Below are 12,615 nucleotides of genomic sequence, written 5' to 3'. Positions count from 1 at the left end.
TCTGCTCCTCTTTCCCTCCGATCTCGATATCCCTCGGTTTGAAAAGTTTTCTTGTCTTAGGCAGTGTCACCTACTGGTGGTTTAGTGAACGCGGCACGACTTCGATTCAATCTCTCCTGCCTCTCCTATCGTACACCCCCCTCCAGATCCAAACCTCCTGTCTCATGCCTTGAGATTTTTTCTCAAGGGATACGTTTGTCTGCAGGGACGAGGTCGGTAAAAGTTTTTTCTTTGGGCGCTGGACGTGGGTTTGTTAAGATCTACCTTTTTTTCCTTTTTTTTTTTCTTTGGGAGGGAGTTGTGACGTCTTTCTCTTCCTGTCCCCCTGAAATCTTTGTTTCACGTTATCTTCCTCCCTAGTATTTCCCCATATTTTCTTACCTTGTAACATAGAGATATGTCCTCCTCGCGGAAGGGCCTCGTTTGTCCCTCTTACTGCCCCGGATCCAGGAGTGTAGTGCCGTGAACCTAATGGGATGGCCGAGTGCCTGATTTGCTTTTACTTTATTGCTTTCCGTAATCAGTTCCACCAGCTAATCTTATGTTCTGCTTTCAACTCGGCCCTCTAATGGACATTAACCTTAGAATTTGAAGTTGTGTTGGCGTTGCCACGCCCAGAGTACCATGACTAAGCATTCCAACCTCCTCAGTTTGAAGCCGAGGGTAAGGAATTTTTCCAACTCTCCAAGTAAAAAGCTCATGAGATTTCCAAGTCTCTCTAGCTACTAGCTAGGGCGAGATGCTCAGCTCACAATGGACCCGCCAGAGTACGTGCCCGGAACCTCCGAGATTGGCTCCATAACGGCCAACTCCAATGAGGACAGCCAGTTCGTCGGCTCCTCCAGCGGCGTTTACTTCGTCAACACCGTCAGACGTGCATTTTCAACGGGTCAAGATACCCAAGGGTCACCGGAAACGGAGTTTCCACCAGCAGAGGACACCCTAGTCGGTGCAGAAGACTCGCCTCAGCAGAAACGACGTCCTACCGCGTCTTCGAGCGCAGACTCAACCTCCCCTCAAGGGGCAAGGGAAGACCATGCATACTGGAGATATGATCCAACCATTGCTTCGGCATTGGGTCAAGCCCCGCCCCTTGAACTGTCCAAAGAACTCATGATGATGTACTTCAAAGTCTGGCATCCTCTCTTCCCATTTTTGCACGGCCCCACCTTTTTGCAGGCCATGGAGGGGCTATATTCCAGTGAGACACCAGATCAGCCAAGCCAAGACACCTTATCATCAGATCATAGGAGCTTGTGTTGGACAGTAGTTTTCCAATGCATCTTCAACCTCGGAAACTTACTCCGCCTGGACCTGGAGCTACCGGCTGAATGCCGAATTCAGTCACCAACTAATATGACCTCGTTGCTTGCGGTCCTGGCAACTCGGCACGATATCGCTTCATTGCAAGCACTCCTCTCTGTGCAAGTCTACCTTATTGCGACCATGTCCCTGAGACTGGCGTCCACCTTCGGCGGATGTGTCTTACGTTCTGTTCTTCATGCCGGTCTGCATCGATGTCCATTCCGTTATACACAGCTCTCGTCACATGATAGGCAGTTGAGGAAGCGCATATTCTGGTGCGCATATGCTATCGATCGCTACTTGAGTCAAGCCCTGGGTCTACCGCTCGGGATACAAGACTCAGATATCGATGTTTGTCTACCTGCTGCGTCAGAAATACACACGCCAAGACGGCGATACATGGGCTGGAAGGCGAACGAAGATTTACAGAGCGCGTCACACACTCCGGTCGATAGTTCTGAAAATGGAAAGGAACCTGTGCCCTCTCGCCCTAGTGAAAATCGTTCAAGAAGTGCCTCAGAAGCAGAGAATCGCAAGAAAGAAACAGTCTTGGCTAGCTACGTCGACTCTGGAACACTAACGGGTCGAGCATTGGAGATTTTCCATAAGTCTATCCTCGTCCGGTCCGTCCGCCGGAGCTCGATTCTTTTCCTCGTGACCGATGTGCACAAATGGTGGAATAGTCTGCCACTCGAACTTCAGGGGAAAATACCAGGAAACCCTATTGACACAGATAGCCCGTTTGACTTTGGTCCATTCTTCACGGTGCTATACCAGCATCTTATTCTCATCATTCATCGGCCGTCATTATCGTCGGACCCGACCACAGCAGAATTCTGCTCGGGGCTGCAAACATGCATTGGTGCCGCCAGGGCTATCCTGGCCGCATTGAAAAGCCAGGTAGATAGCAGACAGGCATTGTTCTGGCCTGGCTTCTTATCCGCGGCGTGGATGTCCGGCTTAGTCTTGGCTTTTGCTTGCCAGCTTAACCAATATGTTATCGCGAAAGGTCTTCAGGAGATTGATGCGTGCTCGGGGTTTCTAAACCGGATGTCTGTCCAATGGGAGACGGCCAGGCATTGCCAACTCGCACTTTCCGTTCTAGCTGCCAAAATTCGACAAGTCCAGAATGACCCCGATGCCGCAGCAAGAGCTCATTCTTACACATTAAGAAGGAGAGGCGAGGCAGAACCTTTGGATCCCGCGGAACAGCGAGAGCAGAAACGAGCCAAGCTGAACAGGCGTTCGAGCGAGCCACACAGTCCGCGTGGAACATTGTCGGATGATGCGTTGGTGCGAAGACATGCGTCGCAATCCGACGTATCGTATCCACCAGCAATAGCAGGCTTTGGAAATCACACTGTCATGGGTTTACAACCTGGACTGGATTCTGTACAAAGGCATTTCCAACCTGTGAATCTCAATGGGGAACCGACTCTAGCAGATACACCCTCTTCCTTGGCACTCGATTTCCAGCAAACAGATGCTAGCCAGCTACAGAATGGTCCAAATTTTGATCTCAATATGGTTGACCTGCTTCAAGGGGCGAATTTTGATTCTTTATTTGATATAATTGGACAGCAGTATCCCAGCTTCTAGGCTCTCTGCTTATAGTTTCGAAAATAAAAAATGGAAGATGACTACGGCTTACTGCATTCAAAATATCCCATCAAAATGAAGCTTGATGGAAGAGTTAAAGTTACGCTATTGTATAGTTTAGTCAATAGGTTTCATGAAAAACATTTTATATTAATATGAAGCGGTGTGCATACTAGTCATAATGAAGATTACGTCGTGAGGCTGCGGTTTTACGTACCGACCAATGCCCTCAGCAGAGCTTCAATACATCAAAGTATAATATCCCAAAAAAATCGTATGATAATATGACCGATCAAGTTTTATCCTCCTCCTCTTCGAGGGAAGGAAAAAGATCTACCCGGCGGAAAGGCGGCCCCTGGTCGGCGTATTCCTTAATGAAGGTCTCAATAACACTCTCTGCCGTAGAGAAGAGTTCGTCAAGGTCGTTGTCTAAGCTAATGACTAGAAGGGGGTATCTATAAGCAGTATATCCAGGATCGATCGGGGTCCAGGTAACGGCGTGCCGGTCTTTAATGTCGACGCGCATTTTCTGGAGCAACTGCATATCTGTCATCCAGCGATCTGCTTCGGTGAAATATACGACGACCCAGTACATTATCGGGTCGAAACTTTCTTCCGACGACGAAGACATGAGGCTGGCCGAGGGTGATGATGTGCGACTATTCGACATTAGTAGTGGGAGGAGTAAGTTGACTTAGCTGTTTACTGATTATTTGAATCTCAGGCCTGCTGTATGATTTCTATTTTGAGGGCAGTCGAGGGGTTCTTATATAGCTTCATTGGAGGCGGAAATTGGCTAGAGATTACCTTTGTGCTTTGTCTTGACCCATGACAATGGTAGTCTCGATCTGATTGTTGCAACCCTTTATATGAATAGGCTTTGTTTGCCATTAATACTAGCAGATGAACAAAGGGCAGGGAATTTGTTATCATAGACAATGGGACATTTGCTGAGCCGGTGAGCGATTCTGAGCTTGCATCTAGTTATTTATGGTGGTAATCACAATAATAGGAAAAAAAAACATTAGGTGAGACTAGCGTTTTCCATATGTTACCAAGATTTAGCAAAGATTCGCGGTGAGTAATGCTTTGCTCACTGGTAAAGCCTTTGGCGAACAGATACATACCTTACTGTACGTGGGGAGTGATGAGGTGATAGTATAGGCAATTTCTGTGTAGAGAAGAGGTGAGAGAGGGGTTGATTTAGTAAATTCCCACCAGGTGGAAATTACAGCCTTTTATTATTAGCATGCCATTTGGTAAAATTATTAATTTCCCCTTGAATCTCCCCGTGGTATCAGATAGAAGAAGAATTGATACCTAGTACCTTGCTAGCATTGACTTATATAGAGCATACGCTGGCTAAAATATTTGTTTTCGTGTCTTTGAAGAACATGGGCACTGGCTTGTCCAGAATGATATTACTTTGAACAACAAGAACTAAGAGACACGATATGTACGCAATTCGATTAGCAGACCTACCGAAATCACATACCAAAAACGTTCTGATGAGTAAAAGGTAGACCATGAGTAACAATCCTTGGGACCATATCCTTCACAAGTTGCTCTGCCTTATCATAGGCCTCATTTTCCATGTTATAGACATCATTGACAATAACCATCATGGTGTGAGTCAAGGGTCTCCATGGGGGTCTCTCGTGTACCGGGCCTGTGAGTATTGCTCGCTTTTCCTTAATTGCCCTAAGAATAACTCTTGTAATGGCTAAATTGGTCTTGTTTTTATCTGAAGCTTCGAACTCAATCGTAACCCAGTAAACGAGTGGAAAGCAATATTGGGGCATTTTGTTTATAGGTGATGGTATGGGATGATTTTCTAGATATGACTCGAGTATGTTGGACTCGATATGAGGAGAGCAGAGAAATGTTTTATATGCCAGTGCTCAGGTGGAGGAGACAGCTTTTCAACAAGGAAATATTTTATATATCAAAGAAAGGGTACTGAAACTGCTTCTTTGTTTTTGTCTCAGCGATAGTAACCATGGGCGTCATTTGTCTGATGTTTTTGCTCAGGCTCTTTGCTTATGACGGTTTGTCCTGGCCGTCTTGAGTGGATACCACGTCAAAAATAGAGGACTTCAGCAGAGTGATTATGTGATGAAAATGGTTAATATCCTCTCCAGGTATGCAAATTGACCGTTAAGCTGAGCTTTTCTGTTCAAAGTTTGAGTCTCAATATCTCGAGTATTCAATCAGCTTGATTAATCTAACCGAGCTTTAGAAATAATACTGCAAGTCGAGAAAATTAATTGACTTACGTGCGAATGTTTATATAACTACAATTGAAAGAGCCTGAAACTACCTAAAAGTAGAGTAATACATGCCAATGAATGAATTTTGAAAAGTGATATTTGTGATGATTGCTTAACAACAAAGGAAATGATTTCGAAAGCCACATCCTCTAAAACTTGCGTCGTGAAACTGCGGCTTCTTTGCCGACCAATGTCCTCAGCAGCCCAGAAGATGGAATTGTGCTCTCATTTAAATGCATACTAAGGAGTCTCGCCTCCAGGGCTGACTCAAAGTTTGAATATCTCCCAGCGTGAAAATGGAAGTCCCATCAGATCAACTGTTTGTAGCCAAGCCTCAACATTACTAGAGGCTTCTTTATAAATATCGTCCACGCCGTGGAATGGCCCGTTAATCTTGATGGAAAAAAAGAGGGATGCATACGCGGCGAGAGAATGACAGGAGATAGTTAGCTGTCGACTTTGAATCGAGGTAATAATCTTATCGAGGAGATCTCTATCCGATAAGTCACTATCAGAGGGAACGAACTTAATATTCAGCCAGAGAGCTCCTGTGTACTCAGCGGCACCCGCTTCGGAGTCGGTATTCATTATGGCAGGGAATTGACTTTTGTTGTGCCTAGCAGCACTTGTAATGTCGGACTCCTGGGAAAACTCAGATAGTAAGAGCCCTGGAGCGAAATGTGAAGATTCGCTAGAGGCCTTGGTGGAGATGCATAATGAAGAATGTGAAAGGAAGTAGCTTGCATCTTTATATACCCCTAAGAGTGAAGCGAACAGTACCAAAAGAGAAAAACAATATATTAAACAAAGCCGCGGAAGCTTGATTATTCTTCTTTGACTGATGAAATAGCAGAGTGGACAACAATGGCTTTGTTCTTGGATCAAATAAGCTTGGCGTTGGGCTTGAGACTTCATTTTTCAGCTTTAACGGAGGATGAGTGGATATCAATAGCACATGAGACTCGTCATAGGAAAATTTGTATATACGATGGAAGATAGAAGTCGGAGAATTTCAAGTGTTAGACCAAAAAAAAGCTTCAGGCAAGCAGGACATACAACCAGGGTATAAGAAAAGAGAACGCCAAAAATCCATCAAAGCGAGTATACTGTCCCTCGTCTATGAACATCCCCCAAAAGCTCTTATGAAAATTCAAATACTGTTTGGGGCGTAGTATTGCTCAAGAAAATGGTCGTCAAGGTAGGGGTTTCCGACTGTATTGATATGTCCAAAAAAATTGTACCCATTCAACTGATCCCAGTCACCAGCGAATAGTCCCATGACCGTATCGATCGGGGGTTGAGCCTCTGCGCTCACATCGTATTTGAAATTGACTGTTGGGTTACGGACAACAGCCATGAAGAGTTGCGTAAGAAAAGTCTTGGTCTTTTGCCCCACTGGGCTGAATTGTGACATCTCCTCGCAAGCATCTATCCCAGTTTGAACTTGATTGCACCAGTTTTGATACTCTGCATGGTCTTTCGATTCAACCGCAATCGCCATTAATGGGATAAGACAAGCTTGAAATAGGAACCAGACAGCATTCCAGCAACAAATTTTGTTGGGTCGCCATTCCGCCTGAATGCTAAAAATGGTCTCCATGGCGACTTCCCGGCACTTGGAGACAGCTAGCCGCTCGTTGAGAGCGAGATGGTCCATCGAAATATTTCTGATGACTGTGTCGAGGAGGATTGGCCTGTGTAATAGAAATCGGATATTGTGATACCTCCACTTGAGAACCACTCGGGCATCCTGAAGGTCGGGTGGGCAGATATTGGCTGAGTGTAGGAATGGTGGTAGGTTTTCAAACCATGATCGCAACATCTCATCATAGTGCCGGAGCTCATCGTCTGCCATAACTGAATTCACTATTAAGCGATCCTGGATCAGGTTCATGATCTTGCACAGCTGAATGTTATGAATGAGAGGAGAGTTTATCGTGGGCTCCGACATAGGAAGGATACCGCGCTGGACGAAAAATTAGTATACCGTGGCTGCCATGGACGGAGGCAAACTGTTCCCAATTGAAGGGTCATACCTTGTCATCGAGAAGGTTATTTGGTAAATCTACCGCAATCCCATGCGTAGTCGAAGGTCTACCTAACGTCACAGAGCCCCAGGTATCGAGAACATAAATAGTCCACCAGTTGCGGCGCTTTATCTCTTCTTGGGGACAAACCTTTCCCTGTATGTCTTCGGGGGACTGTAGGTGTAGCCCAAGACCACTTGCAATCCGGTAGCAAGCCCCGATAATTGCGGAAGCCATATTTGGACGATTCCGGAAATGCAGGTACTGTCCTCCCATGAGCAGAAGTGCTTGTAGAGTTTCTAACCGACCACTGCCAAAGCTTTCCAGCGACAGATACTGTTGAGCCAAATGGAAGTACTGCAGATCCTCTTCGGAGTCTCCTGCCGAGGAGCTTATACTGCCGAGTGCGAGGACTATATTCAAAAGCGCAAGCCATGATCGATCAGTAGTTCCTTGATGATTCAGATACCTGCTGCGAAAACTGGGCTCGTGTATGACGGGAGCAAAAACGTGAATTCTCGCAAAATAGGCGTCAATCAACCGCTGTTCCTCACGGTATGAACATATTGGCTCGGGGTTCGAGGTTGTTGTTGTTGTTGTCGTTCGCAGATCTTCGAATATTTCGGAATTTGCTCTTCCTGGCCTAGATTGATCCTCTATCCGGGATGGGAGAATTTTTGTCAAAGCCCTCACAGCTGCAGCGACAGATGAAATCCCCACAAATGAGGACTTGGGATCTTTTGATAGAGAAAGTGCATTCACATCGTCTTCCATTGAAGTGCAAACCCCTGGCGAATTCTCATCCCACTCAAAAATGGCCGAGTCTTGATACTGTAATTTGTAGAGTCGATCATTGGCATCCGTATCCGGCACGGATCTCGGCTTGTGTGCAAATGCAACGTCGGGCGATGTGACCGAGGAGCTATAGTTGCTTGTGCCCGGAGTGAAGTCACCTTCCAGCCGAGCTTGCTCCAATAAGTTTGCCCGTGAAAGACCTTTGAGTGTCTGTATAGAGGTATTTGGAAAAAGAAGCTTGACAACAGACTCATAGTCCCCACCAGGGGCAGCGTTCGTTGCCACCTTCTGGCTCCTATCGGAGTTGAAATGTCAGTCGAAGGAAGCGTTTATCAAAATGGTGGGCCATGCTCACTTCCTTCCTCTCCGACGAAATTCAGGAAAAACACATTCCACGTTACAGGCCAGACAGCCCGTACAAGGCTGCGTTCCGACGCACTTGGTTTTGCGTCTGCGACATTCCACGCATGCTTTAGTAACAATTGAACGACGTCGCTCAGTTGGATTTTGTACCGAGTCACTGTTACTGACACCGACAAAGGTATTAAACATCTTTCCCAAATTGAAGAAAGTCCTTGTAATTATTCTCCTGTTAAATCACCGACTTGCTCTCCAGATAGCACACAATATAGAGAATCCGGGGCCCCGCGTACTGGAAAACCAAACGAATCAAATCTGCCCTAAAAAGCCGAGAGTGGATAATACGCATTGACCACGAACTACACAAGGCCGTCGGCTTGTACCGGTCTCATTGGACTGTGCTCACCGGTGGCCCAATTCATATTCCAGAAAACAAGTTAACCTATTAAATCGCGATATAATACAATTTCGCGTGAATATGATACTTGGCTGCATCAAGGTATTAGACCATAGTTCATCGATGCAACCTTTCAAGCCACAATATCGGTCTAACGGCCGCAGGTATAATTCGCAGACATAATCTATAAGGAGTCACAATGTCATCATACGAAGCTAATACATTTATGGTCTAGCTATCTGGTGTAACATTATATTCCAGAGTCTTGTCTCATAAGGGGAAATGCTCCGGGGCATCATCATAGGAGTCGGACTAGACATCTGAGACAGAATCGACGGCCAGGGGTATTGTCTGCTAATGGCGCAGGGGGCTTTGCGGGGCTCATTCTGTTCCAAGGGCTTCTGATCGGCGCTGACATTTTGGGTTCACACAGATGGCTTGGACACATGCTCCCCGCCGTGTCTATATTAACCCGGATTTTGCGGCGATATCGGGACCAACAATCCCGTTGACCGAGACCTCTGAGATATTCGCCAAAGAGAAGACATGCGTTTTACAGAGAACTTTCGTGGGACTATCCATATTATAGTAGCACTAGGAACCTCATTAACCCGAATAGAATGGTTAATAAGCCACCGGTGTGCCGAAGCGAATCGCTCGGCAAAGTAATTGATTGCGGGCTCGGGGTAAGCGACAGCCGAAATCCGTCCTTCTCCACTTGGAAAACGCAAGTAATATGCCTCACAGTCAGCCTCGTTTTTCTTTCAAGTGCAATTGCGTGAATAACTTCTAAAAGCGGTCTGAAAACGGTCAAAAAACCCGCGTCGGGGCTTCGAAGACGACAACTTCTTGTTGCTCCAGTAAGTATATGATGTTTCGTTTACAAGGGCGAAAATGAAATCATTTGTTACCACTTTTTGTAGGGAATTCAACCTCTAGTTAGTTCCCTATCCTTTTCACACATCGATTCAGATTCACGTGAATCGAAAGTGCCTCATTGAGCTCTTCGTTTATCAACAGAAGAAACTCCTATAGAATGTTTAATCAATTTTCAACTTTACTACCCCACATGTCTGCACGGCATTCGTGACCGTCGGAGGGGCCCGAGTGACTCGGCAAGCGCCTAGCAGCGCACAGGGCCGCCCATAGCGCCCAGTCCGAGTTTCATGCGTTGCAACGTGAGGACAAACCCTTTTGATCTTTAGACGAAACAAAATGACAAAAAAGGGATGTAAACATGCGTTTCTTAGAGAGAGAAAAGGAGGGGAATATTTTTGGTATAGAGCTCATCTTCTTCGAATTTTCGATATACACCTCAGAGGATTTTTTAATCTCAGCTTCATAATGAAATTCAGCCTTCTAGCAGCTTGTTTGGTTCACATAACCCTCGCGGTCCCAAGCAACCAGGAGAAGCGGGATTCTACAAAGCCTGTCGTGAAAGGAACGCCACAAGTAGTTGGAATTTTGGCAGACCCTTCTTTGAATCGAGACTCCTGTGGATCTTCTCTGTTTGGAGATCGTGCTTTGTGGGTGTGTCGAGACACACAGCATTATGATTCGGATGGAATCCCGAATTTGCCAATTTTTACTAGCTCTGCATCATGGTCGGACTTGGTCACTGGTGGCGGCTCTCAGCTGACCATGTACGGTGATAATCAAGACAATTCTTTCTATCCACTTGTTCCTGGGAACTGTGACGATAACCAGGCTGGGATATGCTCAGACGGAACGAGATATCCGCTGTGGGCCAACGCACCTCCTCTGGTTACCAGCTCGGATTCTAGTGGTACGACTACTGGATATACGTGGATCAGCAACTCTCATATTTCGGGTCTTTCCGACCTTATCCAACACCCATCCGTCGCTCTCTACCGCGTCACCTATACGTCCGGGGCAAGTGGACCCCCCCAAGGCTGAGTTGATCAACCAAGCTTTCTGGGCTGAGAACGATATTCCTTTTGGTACATATGGGGGTGTGGTCCAAGATGACATCGTTTACATCTGGGGACAAGCCACGGGAGGCTCTGTGAATCTCGCACGTGTACCCGTTGCCAATGTCGAAGACAAGTCCAAGTACGAATTCTACGTGAACGGGGGCTGGACAACAACTCAGCCAGAACTAGGCGACGGTGCAGCAACGATGGAGAATGCCTCTGCCGGCGGCCAAGGAACTTACTACTTTTCCAACCATTGGAAGTCGTTTGTCTGGATCGGACAGGCCAGTAACTCGGTCTCTGCGGATTTCTTCATCACCACTTCGCCTGCACCAGAAGGACCATGGACTGAGCCAGTTAAATTCTACTCTGGTGTCAACGGAAATTATTCATTGGGAGCATATACCTTACAGGCAAATCCGGCACTTTCCCTGCCCGACTCCAATGAGATCTACCTCACGTATACAAAGACCGACGCAGTCGGAGATAATGTCGCGTTGTATACCACGCCTCTGATACTCGTGGAATGGGAAATCTAGTGGGAAAAACCCACCCGAAAGTATAATACTGTGATATTACGCTTCAAATTGATCCTTAAGCCAAATAATCTTGGTCGTTATGCAGTTGGGGGTCAAATTCTTAGAAACCAAAGCCCCTCGGAGAAAGCGGGTGTGGTTGCTTCGGATCCGGACTGTCATTCTCGGATCCGATTCATCACCACCAAAAACAATCGCCGGAATTATCTATAAGAAGCTTTAGTTTGTGGCCTCGATTAGTTCCAAATTAATTCTTCATTCGTGATCATTCATTAACTCCTTAATACAAACGATCATCTTTTTTTGCAAGAACCACCACAAGTCGCTCATCACCTCAATATGCACATTCTTATCATCGGAGGAAGTGGTCGCACTGGAAAGCTCACTATTTCTGAGCTCCTACGTCAAGGTATGCTTTGACTGAAGCAGTAACTGATAACCCTCTTGAATAATTCGCTAATATCAAAATAGGACACCAAGTCACAGCATTGGTTCGTAACCCGGCCTCGATGGTCGATTTCCCAGACGTGAATGTTGTCGAAGGTATGAAATTCTACGATGCTACTACTTGCACAGAGACAAATGACTAACTTTATTACAGGGACTCCAACAAATATCGAAAACGTACGAGATGCCTTCAAAATACAAGCACCAGACGCAGTAGTCGTGACTCTTAGTGCCCCAAGAGCCTCTGACAGTCCATTCGCTGCCCCGATCTCTCCACCACGTTTAATGGCTGACAGCAATGCCAATGTGATATCCGTCATGAAGGAGTTCAAAGTCTCAAAGATCGTTATTCTCCAGGCCTTTGGAGTGGGCGCTTCGTGGGATAATATGCCCTGCCTGATGAGGGGGCTGATGAGCATGTCCAACATGAGTTACCAGTACACCGATCACAACCATACTGACCGTGAGGTCCGCCAAAGTGGTGTTACCTATGTTATGGTGCGACCTTCGCGTTTAGTGGAAAGCGATGCTATGGATTTGCACGAGTGGTCAAATGATGGGAAGGGTGTGCCATTGATGGCGTCTGCAAGCCGGAAGAGTGTTGCTTCCTTTTTGGTTGATACAGCTGTTCAAACAAAGTGGGATAACTCTTGCCCCGTTATCACAAATTGATGCGGTGCTCTTGAATATCGTGAAATTGAGGATTTTCTCATTGGGCGTTCATTTCTCTTCTTACCCGCCGGCCACCCTCATGTTCTAGAGTGGTTTAATTTGGAATGGATCTGAAATAATATTTTATGTTTGAACTTGAAAACAAAGCCCTTTTATTGAAAATGGAATCTAGATTGTATTTCTAAGCCCTGGAAGCAGAGAAACCACATATATTAGTGGCAGCAAATAGCATCGTAAGATGACCTCTAAGACCCTGCTTGCATGCCCTGGAGG

The 12,615-nt window shown here is 46.2% G+C and overlaps 6 protein-coding genes across 6 annotated transcripts; 3 read left to right on the top strand and 3 right to left on the bottom strand.

The window, feature by feature from the left end:
* Positions 1 to 753: 753 nt before the first annotated feature.
* Positions 754 to 2,904, top strand: N7509_003339 (transcription factor domain-containing protein; the record flags this gene model as incomplete). Its single annotated transcript, XM_056627976.1, has 1 exon — positions 754 to 2,904. One exon carries the CDS (start codon positions 754 to 756, stop codon positions 2,902 to 2,904), a length of 2,151 nt encoding a protein of 716 aa, XP_056490710.1.
* A 292-nt stretch (positions 2,905 to 3,196) lies between these two features.
* On the bottom strand, positions 3,197 to 3,535 carry N7509_003338 (uncharacterized protein; the record flags this gene model as incomplete). Its single annotated transcript, XM_056627975.1, has 1 exon — positions 3,197 to 3,535. The coding sequence occupies one exon, from the start codon at positions 3,533 to 3,535 to the stop codon at positions 3,197 to 3,199; it is 339 nt and encodes a 112-aa protein (XP_056490709.1).
* Positions 3,536 to 5,441: 1,906 nt separating this feature from the next.
* Positions 5,442 to 5,762, bottom strand: N7509_003337 (uncharacterized protein; the record flags this gene model as incomplete). The annotated part of the gene is made up of 1 exon (XM_056627974.1): positions 5,442 to 5,762. One exon carries the CDS (start codon positions 5,760 to 5,762, stop codon positions 5,442 to 5,444), a length of 321 nt encoding a protein of 106 aa, XP_056490708.1.
* Positions 5,763 to 6,324: 562 nt separating this feature from the next.
* Positions 6,325 to 8,465, bottom strand: N7509_003336 (fungal specific transcription factor domain-containing protein; the record flags this gene model as incomplete). Its single annotated transcript, XM_056627973.1, has 3 exons — positions 6,325 to 7,140; positions 7,211 to 8,291; positions 8,416 to 8,465. 3 exons carry the CDS (start codon positions 8,463 to 8,465, stop codon positions 6,325 to 6,327), a joined length of 1,947 nt encoding a protein of 648 aa, XP_056490707.1.
* Positions 8,466 to 10,097: 1,632 nt separating this feature from the next.
* On the top strand, positions 10,098 to 11,226 carry N7509_003335 (uncharacterized protein; the record flags this gene model as incomplete). The annotated part of the gene is made up of 2 exons (XM_056627972.1): positions 10,098 to 10,613; positions 10,666 to 11,226. 2 exons carry the CDS (start codon positions 10,098 to 10,100, stop codon positions 11,224 to 11,226), a joined length of 1,077 nt encoding a protein of 358 aa, XP_056490706.1.
* Positions 11,227 to 11,562: 336 nt separating this feature from the next.
* Positions 11,563 to 12,342, top strand: N7509_003334 (uncharacterized protein; the record flags this gene model as incomplete). The annotated part of the gene is made up of 3 exons (XM_056627971.1): positions 11,563 to 11,632; positions 11,695 to 11,766; positions 11,825 to 12,342. The coding sequence occupies 3 exons, from the start codon at positions 11,563 to 11,565 to the stop codon at positions 12,340 to 12,342; spliced, it is 660 nt and encodes a 219-aa protein (XP_056490705.1).
* Between the last annotated feature and the right edge of the window lie 273 nt (positions 12,343 to 12,615).

Source organism: Penicillium cosmopolitanum (assembly GCF_028827165.1).
Source record: "Penicillium cosmopolitanum strain IBT 29677 chromosome Unknown utg000005l:1.0-4006212.0:1.0-4009387.0, whole genome shotgun sequence".
Classification (NCBI taxonomy): domain Eukaryota; kingdom Fungi; phylum Ascomycota; class Eurotiomycetes; order Eurotiales; family Aspergillaceae; genus Penicillium; species Penicillium cosmopolitanum.
The sequence above is the reverse complement of the archived record's forward strand: the minus strand, read 5'-3'. Positions and strand labels throughout refer to the sequence as shown.